Source organism: Hyperolius riggenbachi, chromosome 12, assembly GCF_040937935.1.
Source record: "Hyperolius riggenbachi isolate aHypRig1 chromosome 12, aHypRig1.pri, whole genome shotgun sequence".
NCBI classification, from domain to species: domain Eukaryota; kingdom Metazoa; phylum Chordata; class Amphibia; order Anura; family Hyperoliidae; genus Hyperolius; species Hyperolius riggenbachi.
Genome location: NC_090657.1, coordinates 70707409 through 70731387, shown reverse-complemented (window position 1 = coordinate 70731387; position 23979 = coordinate 70707409). Strand labels below are relative to the sequence as shown.

Here is a 23979-nt window from a genome sequence, read left to right as displayed (position 1 = left end):
GGCACACCACTGGCTGCAAATATGCTTGTATTAAGAAACAGAAGCACTACATGTTACGGAAAATCCTTCATCAGGTGCATAACAATGTCTCACACCACCAACAAACAGATAAAGACTGGGGTAAGCGTGCCACACACGAGTCCACCTCTGGCTCCACCCATATCGTTAACCCACAGTGTTAGCCTTATAAATACAATGTACAAAGACATACAAAATTGTGCAAAAATGTGCAACTTATACAAATAGTCCAATGCTCCATTCAAGGGCACTCCTTTGGGCTACCCATGGTATAATAGTCACTGACCGAGATTCTGGGCACTCCCATTACAGTCTACCCTCTCACAAGAACAACCTGTAAAAATACAAAATAAATAATAATACAAAAGTGCATAAAAAACATGTTTCACACTATTGCACTAGCAATCAAGATTGACACATTACACGTTGTTGCACCAAAGCTGATAATCCCTATTGTTGTATATTGCATGGGGGCTGAATGCTTAAAGTTGTCTCGTTTCACACTACTGCACTACTACATTTACACTAACGTTCATAAAAAGCATTTCAACGGCAGCCTCTCATTCATGCCTCTTGGATGAACAACATCTAGGTCATGAATCCATTTGGATTCTTTCCTTTTTAGTCTTTTCTCCAAATCGCCTCCATCATCTGACTTTTGCATAGCCTTCAACACACACCATTTTAATTGCGCTGCGTTGTGGCCTTTTTCTTTGAAATGTCTTGACCCTGATGTTTCATAATCACTTTCCCCTTTAGAAAACCTAGTAATGTCCCTTTTGTGTTCTTGTATACACTTTTTTACCATTCTAGTCGTTTCTCCTACATACATAAGACCGCACGGACATTTGAGGCCGTATATCACCCACAGGGTTGTACAATAATATCTGCCCTTGATTTTGACCTTCTGGCCAGTGTGCGGATGACAAATAGCATCTCCTTTAATAATAGCATTGCACACATTGCAATTTAAGCACGGATGGGTACCCATTTTGCCAGTAATCACTTGTTTCACCTCGGGTGCTGTGTCCACCCTTCTCACATAATCTTGAATGGTTTTCCCCCGTCTTAAGGAAAACACAGGCTCATTCTGAAACAAAGTTCCAATCTCCTTATCCGTGCTTAATACCGGCCAGAATTTGCGCACAGCGTTTTTTATCCTTGCAGTGTTTTTACCTAAGCCCATTACCAAGATTAGAAGCGATAACGGAGTTACCAGAGGATCTGATATTTTGTAGTCTTGACATACAGAGTTTGTTCACTTCCATACCCCAAGACGAGGCTATCACCATCATTGAGGATAGGTTACTGGAGACGAACCTGCCAAATGGTTTAGTTTAGTTTTTACTGGATAGCTTGGAACTAATTTTAAAATCTAATTATTTTAGGTTTCATACTGACATTTACTTTCAGCGACAAGGAGCGAGCATGGGATCCCCAGCAGCCCCCTCCATAGCTAACATTTTTGTAGAAGCCCTAGAGAGAACAGTGTTTCTAAACAATCCCAAATACAAGCCCAATGTGTTTGGCTATTACCGTTTTGTCGATGACATATTGGTGTTGTGGAATGGCTCTGAGGAATTGCTCATGGAAATGGTTGAGGCGGCGAACAATGCACATCCCACCATTAAGTTCTCCCTGGAGACGTGAAGGGAGGAGGTCAATTTTCTCGACGTGACGATTAAACGGGTTGAGGGACGCCTCGTTACCAGATTGTTCCGGAAGCCCACGGACCGGAACAATCTATTACGTTTTGACAGCTACCATCATGGCCATGTAGTTAAAGCCATTCCCAGGGGTCAGTTCCTCAGAGCCAGACGAATCTGCACGAAAAAAGCGGATTATGTCAAAACTAGCCTGGAGCTCATGAATAAATTTGAACAGAAAGGTTATAAACGATACAAAATTGAGGAAGTGAGGAAACAGGTTAGCGCTATGGATAGAGCCACGTTGTTGAAGAGGAACAGCAGACCCACTGAACGCAAAGGGGTCCCTTTGGTAATGGGCTTAGGTAAAAACACTGCAAGGATAAAAAACGCTGTGCGCAAATTCTGGCCGGTATTAAGCACGGATAAGGAGATTGGAACTTTGTTTCAGAATGAGCCTGTGTTTTCCTTAAGACGGGGGAAAACCATTCAAGATTATGTGAGAAGGGTGGACACAGCACCCGAGGTGAAACAAGTGATTACTGGCAAAATGGGTACCCATCCGTGCTTAAATTGCAATGTGTGCAATGCTATTATCAAAGGAGATGCTATTTGTCATCCGCACACTGGCCAGAAGGTCAAAATCAAGGGCAGATATTATTGTACAACCCCGTGGGTGATATACGGCCTCAAATGTCCGTGCGGTCTTATGTATGTAGGAGAAACGACTAGAATGGTAAAAAAGCATATACAAGAACACAAAAGGGACATTACTAGGTTTTCTAAAGGGGAAAGTGATTATGAAACATCAGGGTCAAGACATTTCAAAGAAAAAGGCCACAACGCAGCGCAATTAAAATGGTGTGTGTTGGAGGCTATGCAAAAGTCAGATGATGGAGGCGATTTGGAGAAAAGACTAAAAAGGAAAGAATCCAAATGGATTCATGACCTAGATGTTGTTCATCCAAGAGGCATGAATGAGAGGCTGCCGTTGAAATGCTTTTTATGAACGTTAGTGTAAATGTAGTAGTGCAGTAGTGTGAAACGAGACAACTTTAAGCATTCAGCCCCCATGCAATATACAACAATAGGGATTATCAGCTTTGGTGCAACAACGTGTAATGTGTCAATCTTGATTGCTAGTGCAATAGTGTGAAACATGTTTTTAATGCACTTTTGTATTATTATTTATTTTGTATTTTTACAGGTTGTTCTTGTGAGAGGGTAGACTGTAATGGGAGTGCCCAGAATCTCGGTCAGTGACTATTATACCATGGGTAGCCCAAAGGAGTGCCCTTGAATGGAGCATTGGACTATTTGTATAAGTTGCACATTTTTGCACAATTTTGTATGTCTTTGTACATTGTATTTATAAGGCTAACACTGTGGGTTAACGATATGGGTGGAGCCAGAGGTGGACTCGTGTGTGGCACGCTTACCCCAGTCTTTATCTGTTTGTTGGTGGTGTGAGACATTGTTATGCACCTGATGAAGGATTTTCCGTAACATGTAGTGCTTCTGTTTCTTAATACAAGCATATTTGCAGCCAGTGGTGTGCCGCCTCATGATTTATTAGAAGGGGACAAGTGGTAACTCACGGGGATAAAAGAGGCACAGGGGGAACAGGGGTGGACAAAAGAGGCACAGGGAGAAAAGAGATGAGAGGGGGACATGAGGTCACACAGAGGGACACAAAAGAGGCACAAACTGAGGTGAGACAGAGGGGGACAAAAGAGGCACAGGAAGAATAGAGAGGGACAAAAGAGAACAGATAAAGGATAAGAACGGACCTACAAGTCCCTATCTCATTTGTTAACTGGGGTCTACCTGTATTTTGTAGTATTTGGCTCCACCCACAACATGCCATGGCCACACCCACTTTTTGCAGCATCAGAGCCATGCACATTTTTTGCCGCAGCGCACTTCACGCACGGACATGGGGGTGGGGTGGCTAGTGGGCAGGCACAGCAACCAGTGGGTGGGCCAAGGGAGGGGGGGGGGCAGGCCTGATGATGTGTGAGGGGCCCCAAAATTTCTGATGGCGGCCCTGCCTACTACTACTACTACTACTACTGCATGGGAGGGGCTTCGTGTTTATGTTACTCAAGGTATTGCAGGTGACAGGAGACACCAGGGGTGAGAGCGAGGGGGGGCTTAAGGAAGCCCCAGGTAAGTATGGAGCCTGAGACACGTCTTGTCTCAGGGTCTCTTTAAGTGTCAGTATGGGGAGAGGGGGAATTATTATCAGTTTTTTTGCAAAAATACTGAAAGTTTCTGAGCTCCCTCCAGTAATGCTAAGTCTAGTTTTAATGGTTTCAAAGACACTTTCTATTGTATGACTTGCTGTTCCTGCAGGTAATCAATGAAACTCTGGCCCCCATGTGGAATGAACTGCTCCTCTATGACAACCTCCTAATGGATGGGAACAAAGAAAACCTGAAGAATGATCCACCACTAATCATTGTCAATATCTACGACCAGGATAAGTTTGTAAGTCCATATTGTTGGTCTACCAACCTTGCTAATGCTTTTTCCTGGGAGATAAATAATATAAGTACTATAAAGGATATATAGATCTACTGTAAATTTGAACCTCTTCAGTTAAGAAGCAAACAAATTTCTTCATCAGCACCAAGACTGCGACCATGTTTATGGATATTGCAGTCAACAATTATTATTAGTATTGTTGTGATATCTGTTCCATACAGGACACACAACATTTATATTGCACTTTTCTCCTGGCGGACTCAAAGCGCTAGAGCTACAGCCACTAGGACATGCAGGCTTACCGAACAGGAATAGGCGAAATTAAAACCCTGGTCTCCTGTATCAGAGGCAAAGCTCTTAACCAGTACACTATCCAGCCATGTATCCATTTTTTAAATTAGGTTGGTACAAGATGTCCTTGGGAACTTATATCACATTTCACAGTCCAACATGTGCTCTCCAGGAAGATGGATCCATGGACTTCCTCATCGTATTACTGGTTGGCATCATGTGATACAAAGAAAACAGAAGTGGGGATATTAATGTGATCTAATCCTTATGTTGCTTCAAGCAGGGCAATCTTTGTATGACTGGACAATGGGGATGCTGGAAATTTGTGCGCAATGCGGCAAATGGACAATTTGGCCGCTGCTATTGCCACTAATAGCCATATCGGCTATTGGGCATCAAAAGCAAAAATTTGGACGTTAGTTATTAGCGGGCCCCAAGGTCACCGGCCTGCCTGATAAATAGTGAGTGCCCATTAAGCAAACTGCGGGTGATTAGGGTTAACAATCAGAGGGGGGAGGGTTCTGTGTGAGAGTAGGGTTAGGTTTAGCTGTAGTAGAAAATTGGTAAATGTTACCGATATTCTTCTGTTGGCTATTCCATGGCACCAAAATTTCACTGCATACGCGGCCATAGATTGCCCAAAAAGCTGCTTTAGACTGTAGTGTCATTTTTATGGCTATTAATAAAAGCCCCTCTTTATGACTGGCATTATTTCTTTAACCCCTAACCACTTAGCAACTTTTGCCACACTTTTCTACGTCCTTGTTTATAAACACCTGCAAACAAATGTAAATACTTGATTCTGTTTTCTATTTTTAGAAAACAGAGTTAGTATAGCACCATCTTGTGGCCAAAAAGTAAAACTACTTCCAAATACACCATTATACACTTAAAACTAAACTAAAAACACTAAAATTAAATGCATTTTCATTATTTTTCTAACTCCTTCACCCCTAACCCAAAATAAAATAGTATTGTACTAGGGACACAATTTAAACATTGTAATAACCGGGACAAATGGGCAAATAAAATGTGCCTGTTTTATGTACAGTAGCACATTTTATATTTAAACTGCAATGGCTGAAAGCTGAGAAATGGTGATTTTTTTCATTTTTTTCTTCTTCTTCCCTGTCAAATGCATATAAAATAATCTAATTTAGCATCAACTGCTACTCAAAGAAAGCCTAGTTTGTCCCACAAAAAATAATATATAGATCATTTCAGTGTGACAATTAGCGATAAAGTTATTACCGAATGAATAGGAAGAGCTTTTGAAGTGGAAAAAATCTGTGGTAGAGAAGTGGTTAAGCAGCCAATTAATTTAGAGGCTTGCAAGTGCACCAGGCCATTTTATTTCAGCACATTTTTTTATTTCTTCTTTGTTACATTACCCTGCTTCTAATTAGTACTGCTGTAATGTGTATTTATGGCCACTTGTCACAAGGGGGCGGTGTGAGACAATAACAGTGGACTGCTGCTTTCAGTTTCTATATCTTCTGCTAGTAGAGCGAGATTAACGCATTCCAGGAATTTACAGCAGTTCTGCCAACTGAAGTCAAAAGCAGTGCACTTATCTTAAACAAGATACCTCTATTGAAGCTGCTAGTGGGTTAAAGAACAAGAATGAGACAAGTTTGCTGCTATTATCTCTACATTTATAAAAATGTTTTTGACAGCACCGGTTTCATTATTTATAGGGGGCGCCTGATTTTTTGGGCCAAGCATTTGCTACTCCCATTGTGACATTGATTGATGAAGAAGAAGAGAACGAAGAGATGGCGGGGCCCAAATACACCCAGCCACCCCTGCAGTTCTTTGACATCAACCGGGGCAACATTCCGGCTGGGGAGCTCATAGCCGTGTTTGAGCTCATAGAGATGGAAAACCGAACCTACATGAAAGAGGTAAGGCTGGTGACCTGGTAGATGTTTCTGCACATCACGCATAGACATTTTCTTGGAACCCCATATTTTGGCATGAGTTACCAGTTTCTAATAGTTATGAGTATATCAATGCATCTAGACTAGGGATTCGCAATAGAGTGGGCAGATTGTTGTCAAACGATCATCATAACTTAACCCACACTGGCCAGCTAGTTGATCTGTTAGCAACTGACCAAAAGTGCTATAAACTCCTTCCCAATCCATGTGTTGCCCTTGCAGGGGCATAACTAGAGGGAAGCAGCCCCTGTGATCACAGCGGGACTCCGACTACTATCCTTCTCTTACTCTGATACAAGGGACTATACTTCAGATCAGGTGTTTTTGTAGCTACACTTGTTATTGGTGTGAAGATCGTGATGGCCACTCTTGTTTTATGACCCTTGTAAGAATGGGCCCCAAGGCTGTACACCAAGGGGAGACAAGGGAAGGGGATGTGCACATGGGGGGGCATTAAAGTTTCGCTGTGGGGCCCCATTAATTGTAGTTACGCCACTGACTACAGCATGGAGGTTAAAATAGCTACTGGAGCATTAATGTTTTCTGGTAGATGGACTTGTCTTACTTGTTGTATTTCTTTCTTTAGCCAGCCCTACCGGAATGTGTGTTCCCCAAGGAGCCAGACTACATGGAAGACCACTTAGACCACTACGTTATTCCAAAGGGGATTTCACCTGTCCTAAAAGAATTTAGGATTGAGGTAAGCTTAGTACTGGTAGAGATCCTATGTGCCCCCAAGTTCTGTAGGGTGAGCATCTGTGTAAAGCAAACTCTTTACCTATTATAACACTTTGCTGTGAGGAATACACCTTTCTGGGGTCCTTTCCAGAATGCAGCAAATACTTTTAAAAATGGGCAGCCATCACAATAAGGGCCCTTTCACACTAGCCCAGGGGTTAGGAACCTTTTTGGCTGAGAGAGAATTACATTTTGAAATAGGTGGCATTTATGGCTGTGAGAGCAATAAAATATGTTCCAAACTGGCACAGTGCGCATGTGCAGCAGAGGTCTCACATCCCTGTTGCCATGGTGATGTGTATACAGTTGATCCTCCGGGCAGCGGAAGTGTCAGACACATCTTCAGCTTCTCTTGGGTTTCAGCCACATCAGCAATTTCCCCGAGAGCAGACAGGAGAAACACAGACTAACAGCTTGCACAATTAGCTAGCTGACTTGGTTGATTCACTTTGTAGGACGAGATCTCGACACTTTGGCCCAATAAGCTACCTGTCAAGTGGCAGGCAGCCTATTTGGCCAATCAAAGTGCAGGGATCTTGTCCTACAAAGTCACTGGACTTGACAGGGTCCAGGGTAGAACAAATGGAGTGCTTGTTAGTTTTGGGGGGAGCGCGAGTAAGTTAACAGTGCATGCTACAGCAGTAGCGTGCCTACTTTGAAAATTTTACTTGTGCTGCCACATTAACCATTTCAGCCCGCAGGGATTTTTCACCTTATGCACCAGAGCAATTTTCACCTCCCATTCATTCGCTAATAACTTTATCACTACTTATCACAATTTATTGATCTAAATCTTGTTTTTTCCGACACTAATTAGGCTTTCTTTGGGTGGTACATTTTGCCAAGAATTATTTTTTTATAAATGCATTTTAACAGGATTAACCACTTCACCCCCCCCCCCCCCCCCAGTGCTAAATTTCTCCGTCCCTCTGCGCACCGCTTCACCCCCAGGGACGGAGAAAGGCGCACTTGTTTGTTTACTGGCTCGGAGTGGGCGGGGAACTCGCGCGCACACTCCAGCCAGCCAGCACAGCAGGTGACTAATTGGACGTTAGGAACAAGCGTTCCTAAATCCAATTAGACTCGCCGATTGCGAACAGAATGAAGTCTGCTTCAAACAGAAGCAGTCTTCATTCATAACAACCTAAAGTAAACAAACGTGCAGCGTGCGATCGCGCACCCCCGCGACCCGCGCGCGCGCACACACACCCCCGCTCTGCAGTCCATTGATTGGTTATGGGGACCCCAGTCCCCAATAACCAATCATAAGACAGAAAAAAATGAATGGAAGCAGCGATGCAAGGTAAAAATCGCGCTGGTGTTTCAAGGGTAAAACCCCTCCGTTGTGAAGTGGTTAATAAGAAAAAATTGGAAAAAATTAATTATTTTTCAGTTTTCGGCCATTATAGCTTTAAATTAATCCACGCTACCATAATTTAAACCTATGTATTTTATTTGCCCGTTTGTCTAGGTTATGACAATATTAAAATTTTGTCCCTATCACGATGTATGGCGCCAATATTTTATTTGGAAATAAAGGTGCACTTTTTCCATTTTGCGTCCATCACTATTTACAAGCTTATAATTTAAAAAATGTTCGTAGTATACCCCCTTCAAATGCATATTTAAAAGGTTCATACCCTTAGGTAACTATTTATGTCTTTTTTTTTTTTTTTTATTGTAATTTTTTTTTCCATTAAAAATTTAATGTGGGTAATATTTTGGTGTGGGAAATAAACAGTTAATTTTTAATGTTATTATATGTGTAAATTGTAATGTAAAAAAATATGTAGATGTAGTTTTACTATTTAACCACAAGATGGCCACCTTGAATTTTTTTCCCTCCTTGTGCTTCTCGCTAAGCGGATACACAAGGCGGATGCGGACATTTTTACGTGCAGTAAGACTGAAGCCTCTTGTAAGAGCGCTTCGGTTTTTTTGCTGGGGACACGGATCGGTAATCGGGAACCATGTTCCCGTTCACTGATACCCTGGCTACTGGGGGACACCATGGGGGCACGGGGGCGCGCCCGTGATCGCGCTCGGGAGTGCCAAGAAGAGCGGCACCGCAGGAGAGCAGCCGCCCGGACGTTAGCTTTACGTCCGGGCGGCAGAAATAGTTAAGCTGCGATGCTTGAGCAGTGTAGCTACAGTGGCTGGATAGTGTAATGGTTAAGGGCTCTGCCTCTGACATGGGAGACCTGGGTTCGAATCTCGGCTCTGCCTGTTCAGTAAGCCAGCACCTATTCAGTACGGGACCTTGGGCAAGTCTCCCTAAACACTGCTACTGCCTATAGAGCGCGTCCTAGTGGCTGCAGCTCTGGCGCTTTGAGTCCGCCAGGAGAAAAGCGTGATATAAATGTTCTGTGTTTGTTAGTGAATCAACCCCTACTGATTTGTCTGTGGGCCAGATGCAGTCATCAAAAGAGCCACATCTGGCTCCCGAGCCATAGGTTCCCTACCCCTGCACTAGCCAATGCATGCACAAACGCAATATCATACACACATTACGACGCATGGCATGCGTGGCTGGTGTCTTGTTTCAGCGTGAATCGGCAGCTCGAACATGAATTAACCCAACGGGAAATGCATTGTGTCGTGTGATAGTGTTCCCGGGCGCATTACATCGCAGAGTGCGTTTATCTACTGTGAACAGTAACACGAAAGTCAATGGACTTCCCTGTTACCATGTGTGCCACACACAAGGGGCTTGATTTACTAAACCGTGATAACTCATATCACGGCCGCGCCAGCGCTTTCGAATGCGCATGTAAATTCGCGATTGCGTGTGAAAACGTGTGCAAAAACGCTGGCGCGGCCGTGATTAGAGTTATCATGGTTTAGTGAATCAAGCCCAACGTGTGGAGCATCATAACTGATGGCACTGCACGTAAGTGTGAGGGGCCCGAATACATTTCTATGGTTACAAAAAGCAGACAGATATACCCGCCTCATACGTCTATGTTCATAGCACATAGCAGTAAGGTTTAACGTGTCAAAGAATACACCAGTCAAACTATGTCTGATCGATGATCTGAACAATTTTTATTCCAATCAGAAAATCATTTTTTTTTTATGAAGAGATGGTTGATTTGTGTATTATTGCACACTGGAATCAATTTCTGATAAATTTAGCAGTTTAATCTTCTCCCCTCCGCAAACCTGATGATGCTCTGAGAGGCGCCTGTGCCTGCTAAGAGCTCAGTTACTCCTGTTCATTGCCTGAAGAAGCCGGTGAAATACCTGCAAAACGCATTGCACTGTTTTGTGAATGTACAATAAAATTTGCCTGAATTAGACAATTCAAGTCTTCAATAGGGAGGTAAGTTCACCACTCCTCCCATTTTCAATCAGTTTTTAGTGTTTTTATTCTTCCTGGTGTCTCTGTTTTGTCCAATTACCATTCTTCCATCAGAAACCTCCTATGAAGTTACAGCAGCTGGTGTCACATAATTATCTTTCCCCTCTCCCTTTCCTTAGAACATAATATACTGCTTGTCCCCGGAGTCAAGCACTGTCTATACAACGCTTGTTACTAAACTGCCTTTTGAAATTATCTCTGAATATTGTCTTGAGTCTCAGAAGTAAAACCGTATACATAGCTTAGGGTATAAAACACTGGGTCTGGGTCTGACCTTGCTGCACCTCTCTAGTGTAAACAAACTTCTAGCAGGGGAGCTGAAGAAACAGAGGTAACCCTGTAGCATCTGCAGCAGCTGTGAGGTATTAATTAGTAAGAATATCCGCATAATGTAATTTTCAGCATTTCTCCAAAAAATACAAATAAAAACGCAAGATGGCAGCCCCCATGAAAAAGAGAGAGCAGATTCTGCGGCTCATACCATAAAGGTGATATGACACTGTGCACCAGTAAAATTATCATAGCTGTGATGGGATCAAATGGGGGTGCTTGTTAGTTTTGGGGGGAGCACGAGTACGTTAACAGTGCATGCTACAGCAGTAGCGTGCCTACTTTGAAAATTTTACTTGCGCTGCCACATTAACCATTTCAGCCCGCAGAGATTTTTCACCTTATGCACCAGAGCAATTTTCACCTCCCATTCATTCACTAATAACTTTATCACTACTTATCACAATTTATTGATCTAAATCTTGTTTTTTCCGACACTATTTAGGCTTTCTTTGGGTGGTACATTTTGCCAAGAATTGTTTTTTTATAAATGCATTTTAACAGGATTAACCACTTCACCCCCCCAGTGCTAAATTTCTTCGTCCCTCTGCGCACCGCTTCACCCCCAGGGACGGAGAAAGGCGCACTTATTTGTTTACTGGCTCGGAGTGGGCGGGGAACTCGCGCGCACACTCCAGCCAGCCAGCACAGCAGGTGACTAATTGGACGTTAGGAACAAGCGTTCCTAAATCCAATTAGACTCGCCGATTGCGAACAGAATGAAGTCTGCTTCAAACAGAAGCAGTCTTCATTCATAACAACCTAAAGTAAACAAACGTGCAGCGCGCGATCGCGCACCCCCGCGACCCGCGCGCGCGCACACACACCCCCGCTCTGCAGTCCATTGATTGGTTATGGGGACCCCAGTCCCCAATAACCAATCATAAGACAGAAAAAAATGAATGGAAGCAGCGCTGCAAGGTAAAAATCGCGCTGGTGTTTCAGGGGTAAAACCCCTCCGTTGTGAAGTGGTTAATAAGAAAAAATTGGAAAAAATTTATAATTTTTCAGTTTTCGACCATTATAGCTTTAAAATAATCCACGCTACCATAATTAAAACCTATGTATTTTATTTGCCCGTTTGTCTCGGTTATGACAATATTAAAATTTTGTCCCTATCACGATGTATGGCGCCAATATTTTATTTGGAAATAAAGGTGCACTTTTTCCATTTTGCGTCCATCACTATTTACAAGCTTATAATTTAAAAAATGTTCGTAGTATACCCCCTTCACATGCATATTTAAAAGGTTCAGACCCTTAGGTAACTATTTGTCTTTTTTTTTTTTTTTTTTTATTGTAATTTTTTTTTTCCATTAAAAATTTAATGTGGGTAATATTTTGGTGTGGGAAATAAACAGTTAATTTTTAATGTTATTATATGTGTAAATTGTAATGTAAAAAAATATGTAGATGTAGTTTTACTATTTAACCACAAGATGGCCACCTTGAATTTTTTTTCCCTCCTTGTGCTTCTCGCTAAGCGGAAACACAAGGGGGATGCGGAAATTTTTACGTGCAGTAAGACTGAAGCCTCTTGTAAGAGCGCTTCGGTTTTTCTGCTGGGGACACGGATCGGTAATCGGGAACCATGTTCCCGTTCACTGATACCCTGGCTACTGGGGGACACCATAGGGGCACGGGGGCGCGCTCAGGAGCGCCAAGAAGCGCGGCACCGCAGCAGAGCAGCCGCCCGGATGTTAGCTTCACGACCGGGCGGCAGAAATAGTTAAGCTGCGATGCTTGAGCAGTGTAGCTTAGTGAATCAACCCCTACTGATTTGTCTGTGGGCCAGATGCAGTCATCAAAAGAGCCACATCTGGCTCCCGAGCCATAGGTTCCCTTACCCCTGCACTAGCCGATGCATGCACAAACGCAATATCATACACACATTACGACGCATGGCATGCGTGGCTGGTGTCTTGTTTCAGCGTGAATCGGCAGCTCGAACATGAATTAACCCAACGGGAAATGCATTGTGTTGTGTGATAGTGTTCCCGGGCGCAGTACATCGCAGAGTGCGGGAGCGTTTATCTACTGTGAACAGTAACATGAAAGTCAATGGACTTCCCTGTTACCATGTGTGCCACACACAAGGGGCTTGATTTACTAAACCGTGATAACTCATATCACGGCCGCGCCAGCGCTTTCGAATGCGCATCTAAATTCGCGATTGCGCACGAAAATACGCGATTGCGTGTGAAAACGTGCGCAAAAACGCTGGCGCGGCCGTGATTAGAGTTATCATGGTTTAGTGAATCAAGCCCAACGTGTGGAGCATCATAACTGATGGCACTGCACGTAACTGTGAGGGGCCCGAATACATTTCTATGGTTACAAAAAGCAGACAGATATACCCGCCTCATACGTCTATGTTCATAGCACATAGCAGTAAGGTTTAACGTGTCAAAGAATACACCAGTCAAACTATGGCTGATCGATGATCTGAACAATTTTTATTCCAATCAGAAAATCATTTTTTTTTTTATGAAGAGATGGTTGATTTGTGTATTATTGCACACTGGAATCAATTTCTGATAAATTTAGCAGTTTAATCTTCTCCCCTCCGCAAACCTGATGATGCTCTGAGAGGCGCCTGTGCCTGCTAAGAGCTCAGTTACTCCTGTTCATTGCCTGAAGAAGCCGGTGAAATACCTGCGAAACGCATTGCACTTTTGTGAATGTACAATAAAATTTGCCTGAATTAGACAATTCAAGTCTTCAATAGGGAGGTAAGTTCACCACTCCTCCCATTTTCAATCAGTTTTTAGTGTTTTTATTCTTCCTGGTGTCTCTGTTTTGTCCAATTACCATTCTTCCATCAGAAACCTCCTATGAAGTTACAGCAGCTGGTGTCACATAATTATCTTTCCCCTCTCCCTTTCCTTAGAACATAATATTCAGAAAAAGGTGGTCCACATCCAAAGTTCTCCACAAACAGTAATGTCTTTATTTGGGACTTATCCCTACAGCCAAAACAGGTACAAAAGCTGACATGTTTCGGGCATGCGGCCCTTAATCAAGCTATGATTAAGGGCCGCATGCCCGAAACATGTCAGCTTTTGTACCTGTTTTGGCTGTAGGGATAAGTCCCAAATAAAGACATTACTGTTTGTGGAGAACTTTGGATGCGGACCACCTTTTTCTGAATATTGTTCCAGTGTATAGGCCCGGCTGCCTATGGTCCTGCACCCTCCACCACAGTGCAGCTGAGCGGTGACTTTCTTTTTTCTTTCTATTAGAACATAATATACTGCTTGTCCCCGGAGTCAAGCACTGTCTATACAACGCTTGTTACTAAACTGCCTTTTGAAATTATCTCTGAATATTGTCTTGAGTCTCAGAAGTAAAACCGTATACATAGCTTAGGGTATAAAACACTGGGTCTGGGTCTGACCTTGCTGCACCTCTCTAGTGTAAACAAACTTCTAGCAGGGGAGCTGAAGAAACAGAGGTAACCCTGTAGCATCTGCAGCAGCTGTGAGGTATTAATTAGTAAGAATATCCGCATAATGTAATTTTCAGCATTTCTCCAAAAAATACAAATAAAAACGCAAGATGGCAGCCCCCATGAAAAAGAGAGAGCAGATTCTGCGGCTCATACCATAAAGGTGATATGACACTGTGCACCAGTAAAATTATCATAGCTGTGATGGGATCAAATGGGGGAAAGTGTAGGTTTTTTTAAAGTGACCCTGGACTTTAAAAAAAAATTACCTATGTAGAGGGGGTGTGTTTTTCTACATTTTTTACATTTTTTTCTACATTTTTTCATATTTTTTTAGGTCATTCCCAGAAGAGTTGATCCAGGGATTTATCCGACTGCCATCTGGAGTCGGGAAGAAAGTTTTCCCTTTTAAGGCTAATTGGCATAGGCCTTGTAAGGTTCTTTTGCATTCCCCTGGATCAACTGGGTTATGTGCAGGTTCAGGATGGTTTTCTTTTTTTTTTTTATTATTATTTTATTTTATTTATTTTTTCTAGTTGGACTTCATGGACAAATGTCTTTTTTTCAACCAAACTATGTAACTATGTAAATACATATGCGACAACCTAGAGATTTTGTTTGCTTTTACAGGTGCTTTTCTGGGGGTTGCGAGATCTCAAAAGAATCAATTTATTTGAAGTGAACCAGCCTCAGGTGCGCATCGAATGTGCCGGGAAAAAGGTGGAGTCGGAAGTCATATTAAGTTACCAGGAATTTCCCAATTTCACTGAGCTGGTTAAAACGGTAGATGTGGTGAGTATCCGAGAAGGAGATCAACTGAGAATATCTTTCTTGTAGATGATCAGCACAGAATTGAGACTTTATCTGAGACCCATACACGGCATAAGCAAGGGGCCACCAGAGATAACAAAAAGGTCTTTAGTGGGCTGAGATTCACAACTCTGAAAATCCCACCACACACTACTGGAGACTCGAGTGGTGGTTTAACCACATGGTATAGAGGTGATCAGAACCTCTGTACCTCTGAGGGTTCCATGTGGATCTCCTGGTGTGGTGTCCATAGCATCTTCTGTCGCTATGCCAGTATTTCTTTTACTGCATGGGCCCTGAGCTCAACTGGAAGAGTGCATTAAGTTCATGGAGATCTGGATGTATATATATATATATGTATATATCAGAATCAGAATACATTTATTTCGCCAAGTAAATTTGCACTTACAAGGAATTTGTCTTGGCAGTTGCTTAACAAACACAAACAAAAACAATACTAGGACAGACAGTATGTATATTCCAAGTCAAGGATCGGATGTAAGTATAGTGGCAGTAAGCAAGGTGAGAATTGTTTATTTTCAGTTCTGTGCTGATTACTTTCTAGTCCTAGCAGCTCTAGTGTGGTTCTGCATTAAGCATGGCTACCGCCTGAGGAAAAAAGCTGTTTCTGCGTCTAGACGTTTTAGTTGCAATTGACCGGAATCTTACTCCTGAGGGCATGTAAGATGGAGTGAGCAGGGTGAGAGGGGTCAGAGGCAATTTTGATTGCTCTCTCTCTGCACCTGCTAGCGTAAAGATCCTGCAGGGAAGGTAAGCTACAAGCAATTATCCTTTCCGCTGTTCAGATTCCGCTGTTCAGATGATGCACTGCAGCCTCCCCTTTTCTAATGCTGAGCAGGAGCCGAACCATACAGTCATGGATGATGTCATGGTGGACTCGATGATTGCAGTGTAGAACTGCACCATTACATTTTGAGGTGTATATATCTGTGGCTTGAAGTATTATCTTAGGAAGAAAGAGTGATAATGACTAAATGTATCGGACATTGTCATGTCATTGTAATTGCAGGAACTTCCAGAGCAAGTGTACCTACACCCACCTTTGAGTATCTTCGTGGTGGAGCAAAGGGCATTTGGCCGCTCAGTCTTGGTTGGGTCTGCAGTTGTGCGCGACGTCATGAAGTTTGCTCCAAAGGAACTGGAAGAAATAAACGAGGAGGCTGATAAACCCAAACGTGAGACATATTGTACTGCAAATTCCAAGTCTAATCCTATAGACTAGGACAATGATGACCAGACTTCATTTCAAATGTTGAAAACCATTTAGTGAGCTGTAGAACTCCAGGCTGTTCTGGAAATGCTTAATATATCCTTAAAGGGAGCCTGAGGTGAGAGGGATATGGAGGCTGCCATATTTGTTTCCTTATAAACAATGGCAGTTGCCTGGCAGCCCTGTTGTTCTTCTTGCATAAGTTAGTAGTGTCTGAGTCAAAACCGTGGAACAAGCATTTGGCTAATCCAGTAAAACCTGAGTCAGTTGAGTCAGAGTACCTGATCTACGGCATGCTGGTTCAGGGTCTATGGCTAAAAGTATTAGAGGCAGATGATCAGAAGGACAGCCAGGCAACTGGCATTGTTTAAAAGGAAATAAATATGGCAGCCTCCATATCCCTCTTACCTCAGGCTCCCTTTAATTAGATTGGTTTGACTAGTGTTGATCGTAAAGGCTAATTTCACTTTCCTTAAATTTAGCATGATTTTCACAGTTACGATTCTAACCACAATTATGATTTCATGGGAAATGTCAATTTTGTGTAGTTACACGTACACAATCCACTAATGCGCGGGCCTGGGAGAACACATCTTCACACAAATGCATTGAAGCCTATGGGAATGAGATACACATTTTTGAATTTTCACAGACCGGGGCAGTAAAAAAGGGCGCACATGGCTAGTGGACAAAAAGGGCGCCGCCATAGGCTGCAATGCAAAATATCGACTATTGGGCGCCCGACAGGAAAATTGGGCGCCCAAGAAATAGCGGTTGGGGGGATCGTGTTAACATAAGTTTTCGTTTACAGAGTAAGCTTTATTACAAATATCATTTACAAGTTCGTTTTAACTGTGTGGTTTACTTATTTTTTTCGTTTTTAAATTTCGCTTATAGGAGCTTTTACTTATTTTTCCATTTTTAAATTTCGTTTTCAGGGCTGTAACAAGTAAATTATCATTTACACTTATTTAAAATTCGTTTTCATACGTATAATGCTTAAATATCGTTTTTGACCTTATTCTATTACAAATACATCACTTTTGGTATTAATTTTGTTTTTTACATTTATAATGAGTCAATTATAGTTTTATTAACTTACTAATATATCGCTTTTAAGATTACCGTTATTTTAGGATTTTTAATGCGTTCGTGATTGTAAGATTATCTCTATTCTATATATATATGTAGTACATACTGTACCTTTTTCTATTTATAATATTATTAATGTGTAGGTGATTATAAGGCTATTTTATTACAAATATATAAATTATTGTATTCATGTTATTTATAGTGAAGCATTTTAAGGATTAAATATATTATTGTTTATATGTGTGTAAGGGTGTTTGTGCATTGGGGATGGTTAGGGTTAGACACCACCAGGGGGATGGTTAGGGTTAGGCACCACAAGGGGGATGGTTGGGTTTAGGCACCACCAGGGGAGATTTTTTGTTTGGCACCACCAGGGGGGTGGTTAGGGTTAGGCACCACCAGTAGGGTCTTAGGGTTAGGCACCACCAGGGGGGGGGGGGGTCTTAGGGTTAGGCACCACTAGGAGGGTGTTAGGGTTAGGCACCACCAGGGAGGTGGTAAGGGTTAGGCACCACCAGGGGGGTGGTTAGGGTTAGGCACCACCAGGGGAGTTTTAGGGTTAGGCACCACCTGGGGAGTCTTAGGGTTAGGCACCACCAGGGGGGGGTCTTAGGGTTAGGCACCACTAGGGGGGTCTTAGGGTTAGGCACCACCAGGGGGGGGTCTTAGGGTTAGGCACCACTAGGAGGGTGTTAGGGTTAGGCACCACCAGGGAGGTGGTAAGGGTTAGGCACCACCAGGGAGGTGGTAAGGGTTAGGCACCACCAGGGAGGTGGTTAGGGTTAGGCACCACCAGGGAGGTGGTTAGGGTTAGGCACCACCTGGGGAGTCTTAGGGTTAGGCACCACCAGGGGGGTCTTAGGGTTAGGCACCACCAGGGGGGTGGTTGGGGTTGTCTTAATGGCAGAAAAAAAATGGATTGGAGACACCCAATGTGTAATGAATTAGCAACATACTAAGTAAATTTGAGTAAAAATAATAGGAGATGTAAGCCTTACCTCCCCTGAAAACACAATAGACCAATATCACTGGAAAACCATATTTATTCCGCACAGTATAAGACAACGCATTTCACGCGTCTTTGCCTGCTTCCGTGGGTCAGTTAAACAACACTAAATGCCTAACACACACGTACATTTCTCACATACTCACATTGTAGAAAAATAGTTCAACATTATACTTCCAGTTTTTCTTACGTTCAATTTGCCAAATTATAATCACTATCACCACATACAGCAAAAGCAAAACCCTCCCCCCCCTTCCCGTGAAGGATAAAATACTCACCAGGCCTCCAGCAATGTCCTGTAGCTCGTAGCAGGCTCCTGGCGGCTTTCAAGCATACTTTGTGTACGGCTCCCAGAGTGTCTCCTGACCTGCGTTGGGTCACGTGACTCGCCAGGAGTCATGCAGGGATGCCAGACAGCTGCTAGGTTTTACAGGAAGGCTAGAAGAAGACATTGTCTCTGTGCCAGGTGAGCGCTTCAAACCATAAGTACACTCTGTGGGAATTACACCACCACCAGGAACACCCTAAAGGATCCACACTCACCAATATTGGTGGGCCAGGTATTACAGTGGCCTTATTGCGCCTCTGGGGTATTTTCAAGGCTCCCCACACCCTATGGCTGGTCTCTCCCAATCCACTATCCCTTTTTATCTTCTTAGAGCAAGTTATACCTCAATGCAAACAAACACTATCAGAATCAGAATCAGAATCACTTTATTTCGCCAAGTACAGCAAAGCTGTAATCGGAATTAGTTGTGGTTCACATGGCATAGGCAGGAGTATAAGACAATTTACAATGCGTACAATTTAAAATGCAGAATCAGTTCATATCGTCCATTTCACTGCTGTGCAAAATACAGCCCAGTAAATAATAATAATAATGATATTAGTAATAATAATAATAGGGGGGCAGGTAGTGGCCCCGAGTCTATCTGGATAGGCCAGGCAGGCAACAGCGGGGACCGGTTTGATCGATCCAGCTAGAGCGCAATGGTATGCGAGCCCGTCAGGGGGAGGTTGGAGTTCAGTAACCGGACAGCTTGAGGGAAGAAGGTATTCTTCCGCCTAGTGGTTTTAGATGGTATGGTCCTGTAGCGACGGCCCAGCGGGAGGAGCTTGAAGTAGTGGCTGCCTGGGTGAGAGGGGTCACGGGAGATCATGGTGGCCCTCTTCCTCATCCTGGCGGAGTGGAGGAGATCGAGACATGGAAGAGGAGATCCGATGATCTTCTCCGCGTCCGTTATGACTCTCTGAAGTTTGTGTTTGTCGCTGGCCGTTGCGCCCGCGTACCAGACAATGACTGAGGAGCAGAGGATGGACTCAATGGTGGAAGTGTAGAAGCTGGTCAGCAGCTCCTTGGGCATGCCAAATCTCTTCAGTTGGCGCAGGAAGAACAGCCTCTGCTGAGATTTCTTCTGGATTTTGGTGGTGTTTAGCTCCCACTTCAGCTTGTTAGTAAGAGTTGTGCCGAGGAACCGAACAGATGTCACCTTAGAGACTTCTGTACCCCCAATGAGGACAGGTGGGAGGGGGGTAGGGTTTCGCCTGAAATCTACCACTAGTTCAACAGTCTTTGCTGCGTTGAGGACAAGGTTATTGTCTATGCACCAGTTGCATATTCTCTCGACTTCGCTGCGGTACTCCTGCTCCCCGTTTTTACCAATAAGGCCGATGATAGTGGTGTCGTCTGCAAATTTGATGACTTTCACAGAGTCAGCGGATGAGATGCAGTTATTGGTATAGAGGGAGAACAGTAGAGGTGACAGAACGCAGCCTTGTGGAGCCCCCGTGTTGGTGGTTCGAACCCTGGAGAGGTGGTTGCCAAGCTTCACCTGTTGTGTTCTGTTAGTCAGGAAGTCATTGATCCATGCGTGAAGAGTAGGGTCAACTCCGAGCTGCAACAGGTTGGCGAGCAGGATGTCTGGGCAGATCGTGTTGAACGCTGAGCTAAAATCCAGGAACAGGATCCGAGCGTAGGAGGCAGGGCTGTCTAGATGCTCAGTGATGTAAGCCACGCTGGCATTGATGGCATCCTCCACGGATCTGTTTGCCCTATAAGCAAATTGGAGTGGGTCTAAAAGGGCGTCCGTGGACTTCTTCAGATGGGCAAGAACCAACCGCTCGAGGAGTTTCATGATGTTCGAGGTAAGGGCCACTGGTCGGAAGTTATTGTGCTCGGTACTGCCAGGTTTTTTTGGGACTGGTACAATTATAGACTTCTTAAAGCAGGAGGGGACTATACCATCCGTTAAGGACTGCTTAAATAAGGAGGTGAGCACAGGGGCGAGCTGATCGGCGCAGGATCGCAGACAGGTAGACGACACTCCATCTGGGCCGGAGGATTTCCTGGGGTTCAACTTATGGAGGTGCCGGAGTACCTCTGATTCCAGAACAGTGACAGGAGCCAGGGCGGCGAGTTCACCCGATGCTGTTTGGCCCGCGGGTTGGTTGGGATGATGCTCAAATCTGCAGTAGAACTCGTTGAGCTCCTCCGCCAGTTGAAGGCTCGGGGTCGCCATTTGGGGTACTGGTTTGAAGTTCGTGGCTGCTCTCAGACCCTTCCATACCTCCCGTGTGTTTGATGACTGAAGGCAGAGCCTCAGTCTGTCGGCGTAGGCCCGCTTTGCAGATCGCAGTTCTTTTTTCAGGGCATACCTGGCTTCTCTGAATTCTTCTGAGGAGCCAGACCTGTGCGCCTCCTCTTTGCGTTTCCGAAGTCGGCGAAGCCTGTCGTTGAACCAGGGTTTGTTATTGGGGTAGACTCTGAAGGTCTTGGAGGGGATGCACGTTTCCTCGCAGAAGCTAATGTAGGAGGTGACATTCTCGGCCCATTCATCAAGGGTGGGTGCCTCCAGAGTCGACCAGTCGGTGGTTTCAAAGCACGCTTGGAGCTCCAGTTTGGCCTCTGCAGTCCATTTTTTCGTGGTTTTGACGATGGGCTTTGAGGTCTCCAGGAGCCTCCTGTAGGTGGGGATCAGGTGTATTGTGTTGTGGTCGGAGTTCCCCAGGGGGGCACCTTGGATGGCCTTGTAGGCATTCTTATGGACCGTGTAGCAGTGGTCCAGGGTGTTACTGTTCCTGGTGGGGCAGGTGATGTGCTGCCTGTAGCGGGGCAACTCGTGCCAGAGGTTCGCCTTATTAAAATCGCCCAGGATGATGAACAGGGCCTCCGGGAGGGCAGTTTCCCACCGCGAAATGCAGTCTCTGAGTTCATGCAGGGCAGTCTTGGGGCATGCGTCGGGAGGGATGTAGGCCCCAATAAGGACCAGGGAAGAGAATTCCCTCGGGGAGTACCGAGGCCTGCAGTTTATGGCAAGGAGCTCAACATCTGGGGTGCAGGCCTTGTGGAGAGTGATGATGTTGGAGCACCAGGAGGTGTTTATGTAAAAGCAGATTCCGCCACCTCTCATTTTTCCAGAGAGGGCAGCGTCCCGGTCTGCTCTTAGGAGGATGTAGCCTGGAACATGCAGGGAATTGTCGGGGATGCTGTCGCACAGCCAGGTTTCGGTGAAACAGAGAACAGGGGTGTTCTTGCTGATCAGGGGTTTGCTGTCGAGTAGGAGGAGCAGCTCGTCCAGTTTGTTGGGGAGTGAGCAGACGTTTGTAAGTAGGATGGCAGGGACAGGGGAGCGTAAACCCTTCCTTTTGAGTCGGGCCTGGGCCCCCCCCCCTCCTTCCTCTGTGGCGGCGTTTGCTCGGTGCTTGTTTGGTGGCGAGATATTCGATGTGTGCGGTGACAGCATTCCACAGGGAAGAGTTTGGAGAAGGCTTTGGACTGATCGGGGGTTCCCATTTGAGAAGGGCCTCTCTGGAAAGGGTGACAGTCCGTTCAGCGCCCATGGCACAAGCTAGATGGTGTGGAGCGGGCCGCCCGGCGCCGATAGATGATATGGATCAGGAGGCACAGATAGGTGGTATTTGGCGGGCAGCACAGCACAGACTGTAACACAAATAGATGGAATGGAGCAGGCCAAGGTGGGATGCTGGTTGGTGGGATCATATCATATGAGCGGTGCAGGACAGACCATAACAAGAGCAACGCGGCACAGTCCATCACATGAGCAAAGCAACACAGTCCATCGCATGAGCAAAGCAACACAGTCCATCGCATGAGCAATGCAAACAGTCCATCCCATGAGCACGCCGCACGGATCGTCACAAGGGCAATGCAACACAGTCTAACACATGAGCAATGCAGCACAGTCCATCACATGAGCAATGCAGCACAGTCCGTCACCTGAGCAATGCAACACAGTCTAGCGCATGAGAAATGCAGATCATCACATGGGCAGTGTCATGAAGCTCCCAGCAACTGATATCATTGCGCAGATATCAGTAAAAAATGACACTTTATTAAAAAGGTTCCACTCACATGCCATCAGCTATAGGTAAGCCTGTGGAGTATTGGAACGGGCTCCACCCCGTGCGGCCTCCCGGGCTGACCGCCGTATCGATGTTACTGGGGTCCCGCTCGCTCCTCACACCACCGCGTCCCACGCTCCGGCGTGTTACTTCCGCATGTGGCTCCTCCCTATCGATTTCGTCATAAACGACTCATTCAGGGGAGACTATATTTGAATTGAAGGACTTACTCAAGCCTTTCTTCTAGGAGCGCACCCATAGTCTCAGGAACTGGGTGACACACACTGGTTATCTGGAGCAAACACCATATTGGTGTAGACATTGTATAGGTTTTAATAATATAAATCATATTGATTGTTGTTGGCATCTGAGCGCTGTATGAAATTGTGGTTTAATTTAGAAGAAGACATTACTGGAGGCTTAGTAAGTATTTTATGGCTGGCATGCACACCCAAACCCCCCCCCCCCCCCAAAAAAAAACAAACCAGTTCCCGTTATCTCCTCAGGCATGCCAGTTAGTAGAGACTTTAAGTTACTACAAGTATGTAGTAATATGGAGGTGCCCCAGTGTGCAACTTCTAAATTTTCAGAGGAAAGCATCGCTGGCGTGCCTAGGGAATATCCTTTAACTCCACAGATGAACAATATACACGTGATGCCACAGCGCTACGTGATTTAGCTCTTAGTCACATAGTAGATGCATCCCACGTCCACAGATCCCTCTTATTACGCCTCCAGACCTGAAAGTGCAGGCTCAGTGCACACAGAGATAAAGAGGGATACTTTCAGTGGATTGATTCAAAATTCCTCCTCATTAGGCATAAAACATCAGCCAAAGTACAGCAAGATTCAATTAGGACCCTCTTTTGGTACATGCACTTCCCACCCTTGTGGTACTCAATCAGATACTTGCGCTGACTGCCCGGCTTTGCCCACTCTCGTCCTGACTAGTTTTGTCATTCGGCCGTCATTGGGGGAACAATTCCCGTTATTGCCTCAGGCATGCCAGTTAGTTGAGACTTTTGGTTACCCGAGTCCTGGATAACAGGAACTTTGCTATATTCTCATAAATGGCATCCTTCAGATTTTCTAACAACCAGAACGTGCACTACAGTGGTGTGGCAATGTTCCCTGTGATATACCGCATATAACTTCAATATGTGTCCATGTAAAGACACAACAACATCGTGTGTATACATATACATAGATACACGGTCAA

The 23979-nt window shown here is 44.6% G+C and overlaps 1 protein-coding gene and 1 long non-coding RNA gene across 7 annotated transcripts in view; one reads left to right on the top strand and one right to left on the bottom strand.

Annotated features, from left to right (window-relative positions):
• Positions 1–23979, bottom strand: part of LOC137542039 (uncharacterized) — a 713380-nt gene that overhangs the window by 74654 nt on the left and 614747 nt on the right. For 4 of the 6 annotated variants that reach the window (XR_011025333.1, XR_011025337.1, XR_011025331.1 and 1 more), the window contains one exon: positions 16131–16228. This is a non-coding gene — a long non-coding RNA (uncharacterized lncRNA). Of the gene's footprint in view, positions 1–13376; positions 13467–15446; positions 16037–16130; positions 16229–23979 lie in introns of those variants that run through there. The other 2 variants (XR_011025334.1, XR_011025332.1) reach the window with 2 other exon arrangements.
• The window catches only part of LOC137542031 (fer-1-like protein 4), a 262988-nt gene that overhangs the window by 181284 nt on the left and 57725 nt on the right, over positions 1–23979 (top strand). Inside the window, exons 25-29 of the mRNA XM_068263629.1 lie at positions 4020–4154; positions 6140–6346; positions 6969–7082; positions 14890–15051; positions 16100–16265. Coding sequence (XP_068119730.1) covers positions 4020–4154; positions 6140–6346; positions 6969–7082; positions 14890–15051; positions 16100–16265 — 784 coding nt within the window. The remainder of the gene's footprint in view (positions 1–4019; positions 4155–6139; positions 6347–6968; positions 7083–14889; positions 15052–16099; positions 16266–23979) is intronic.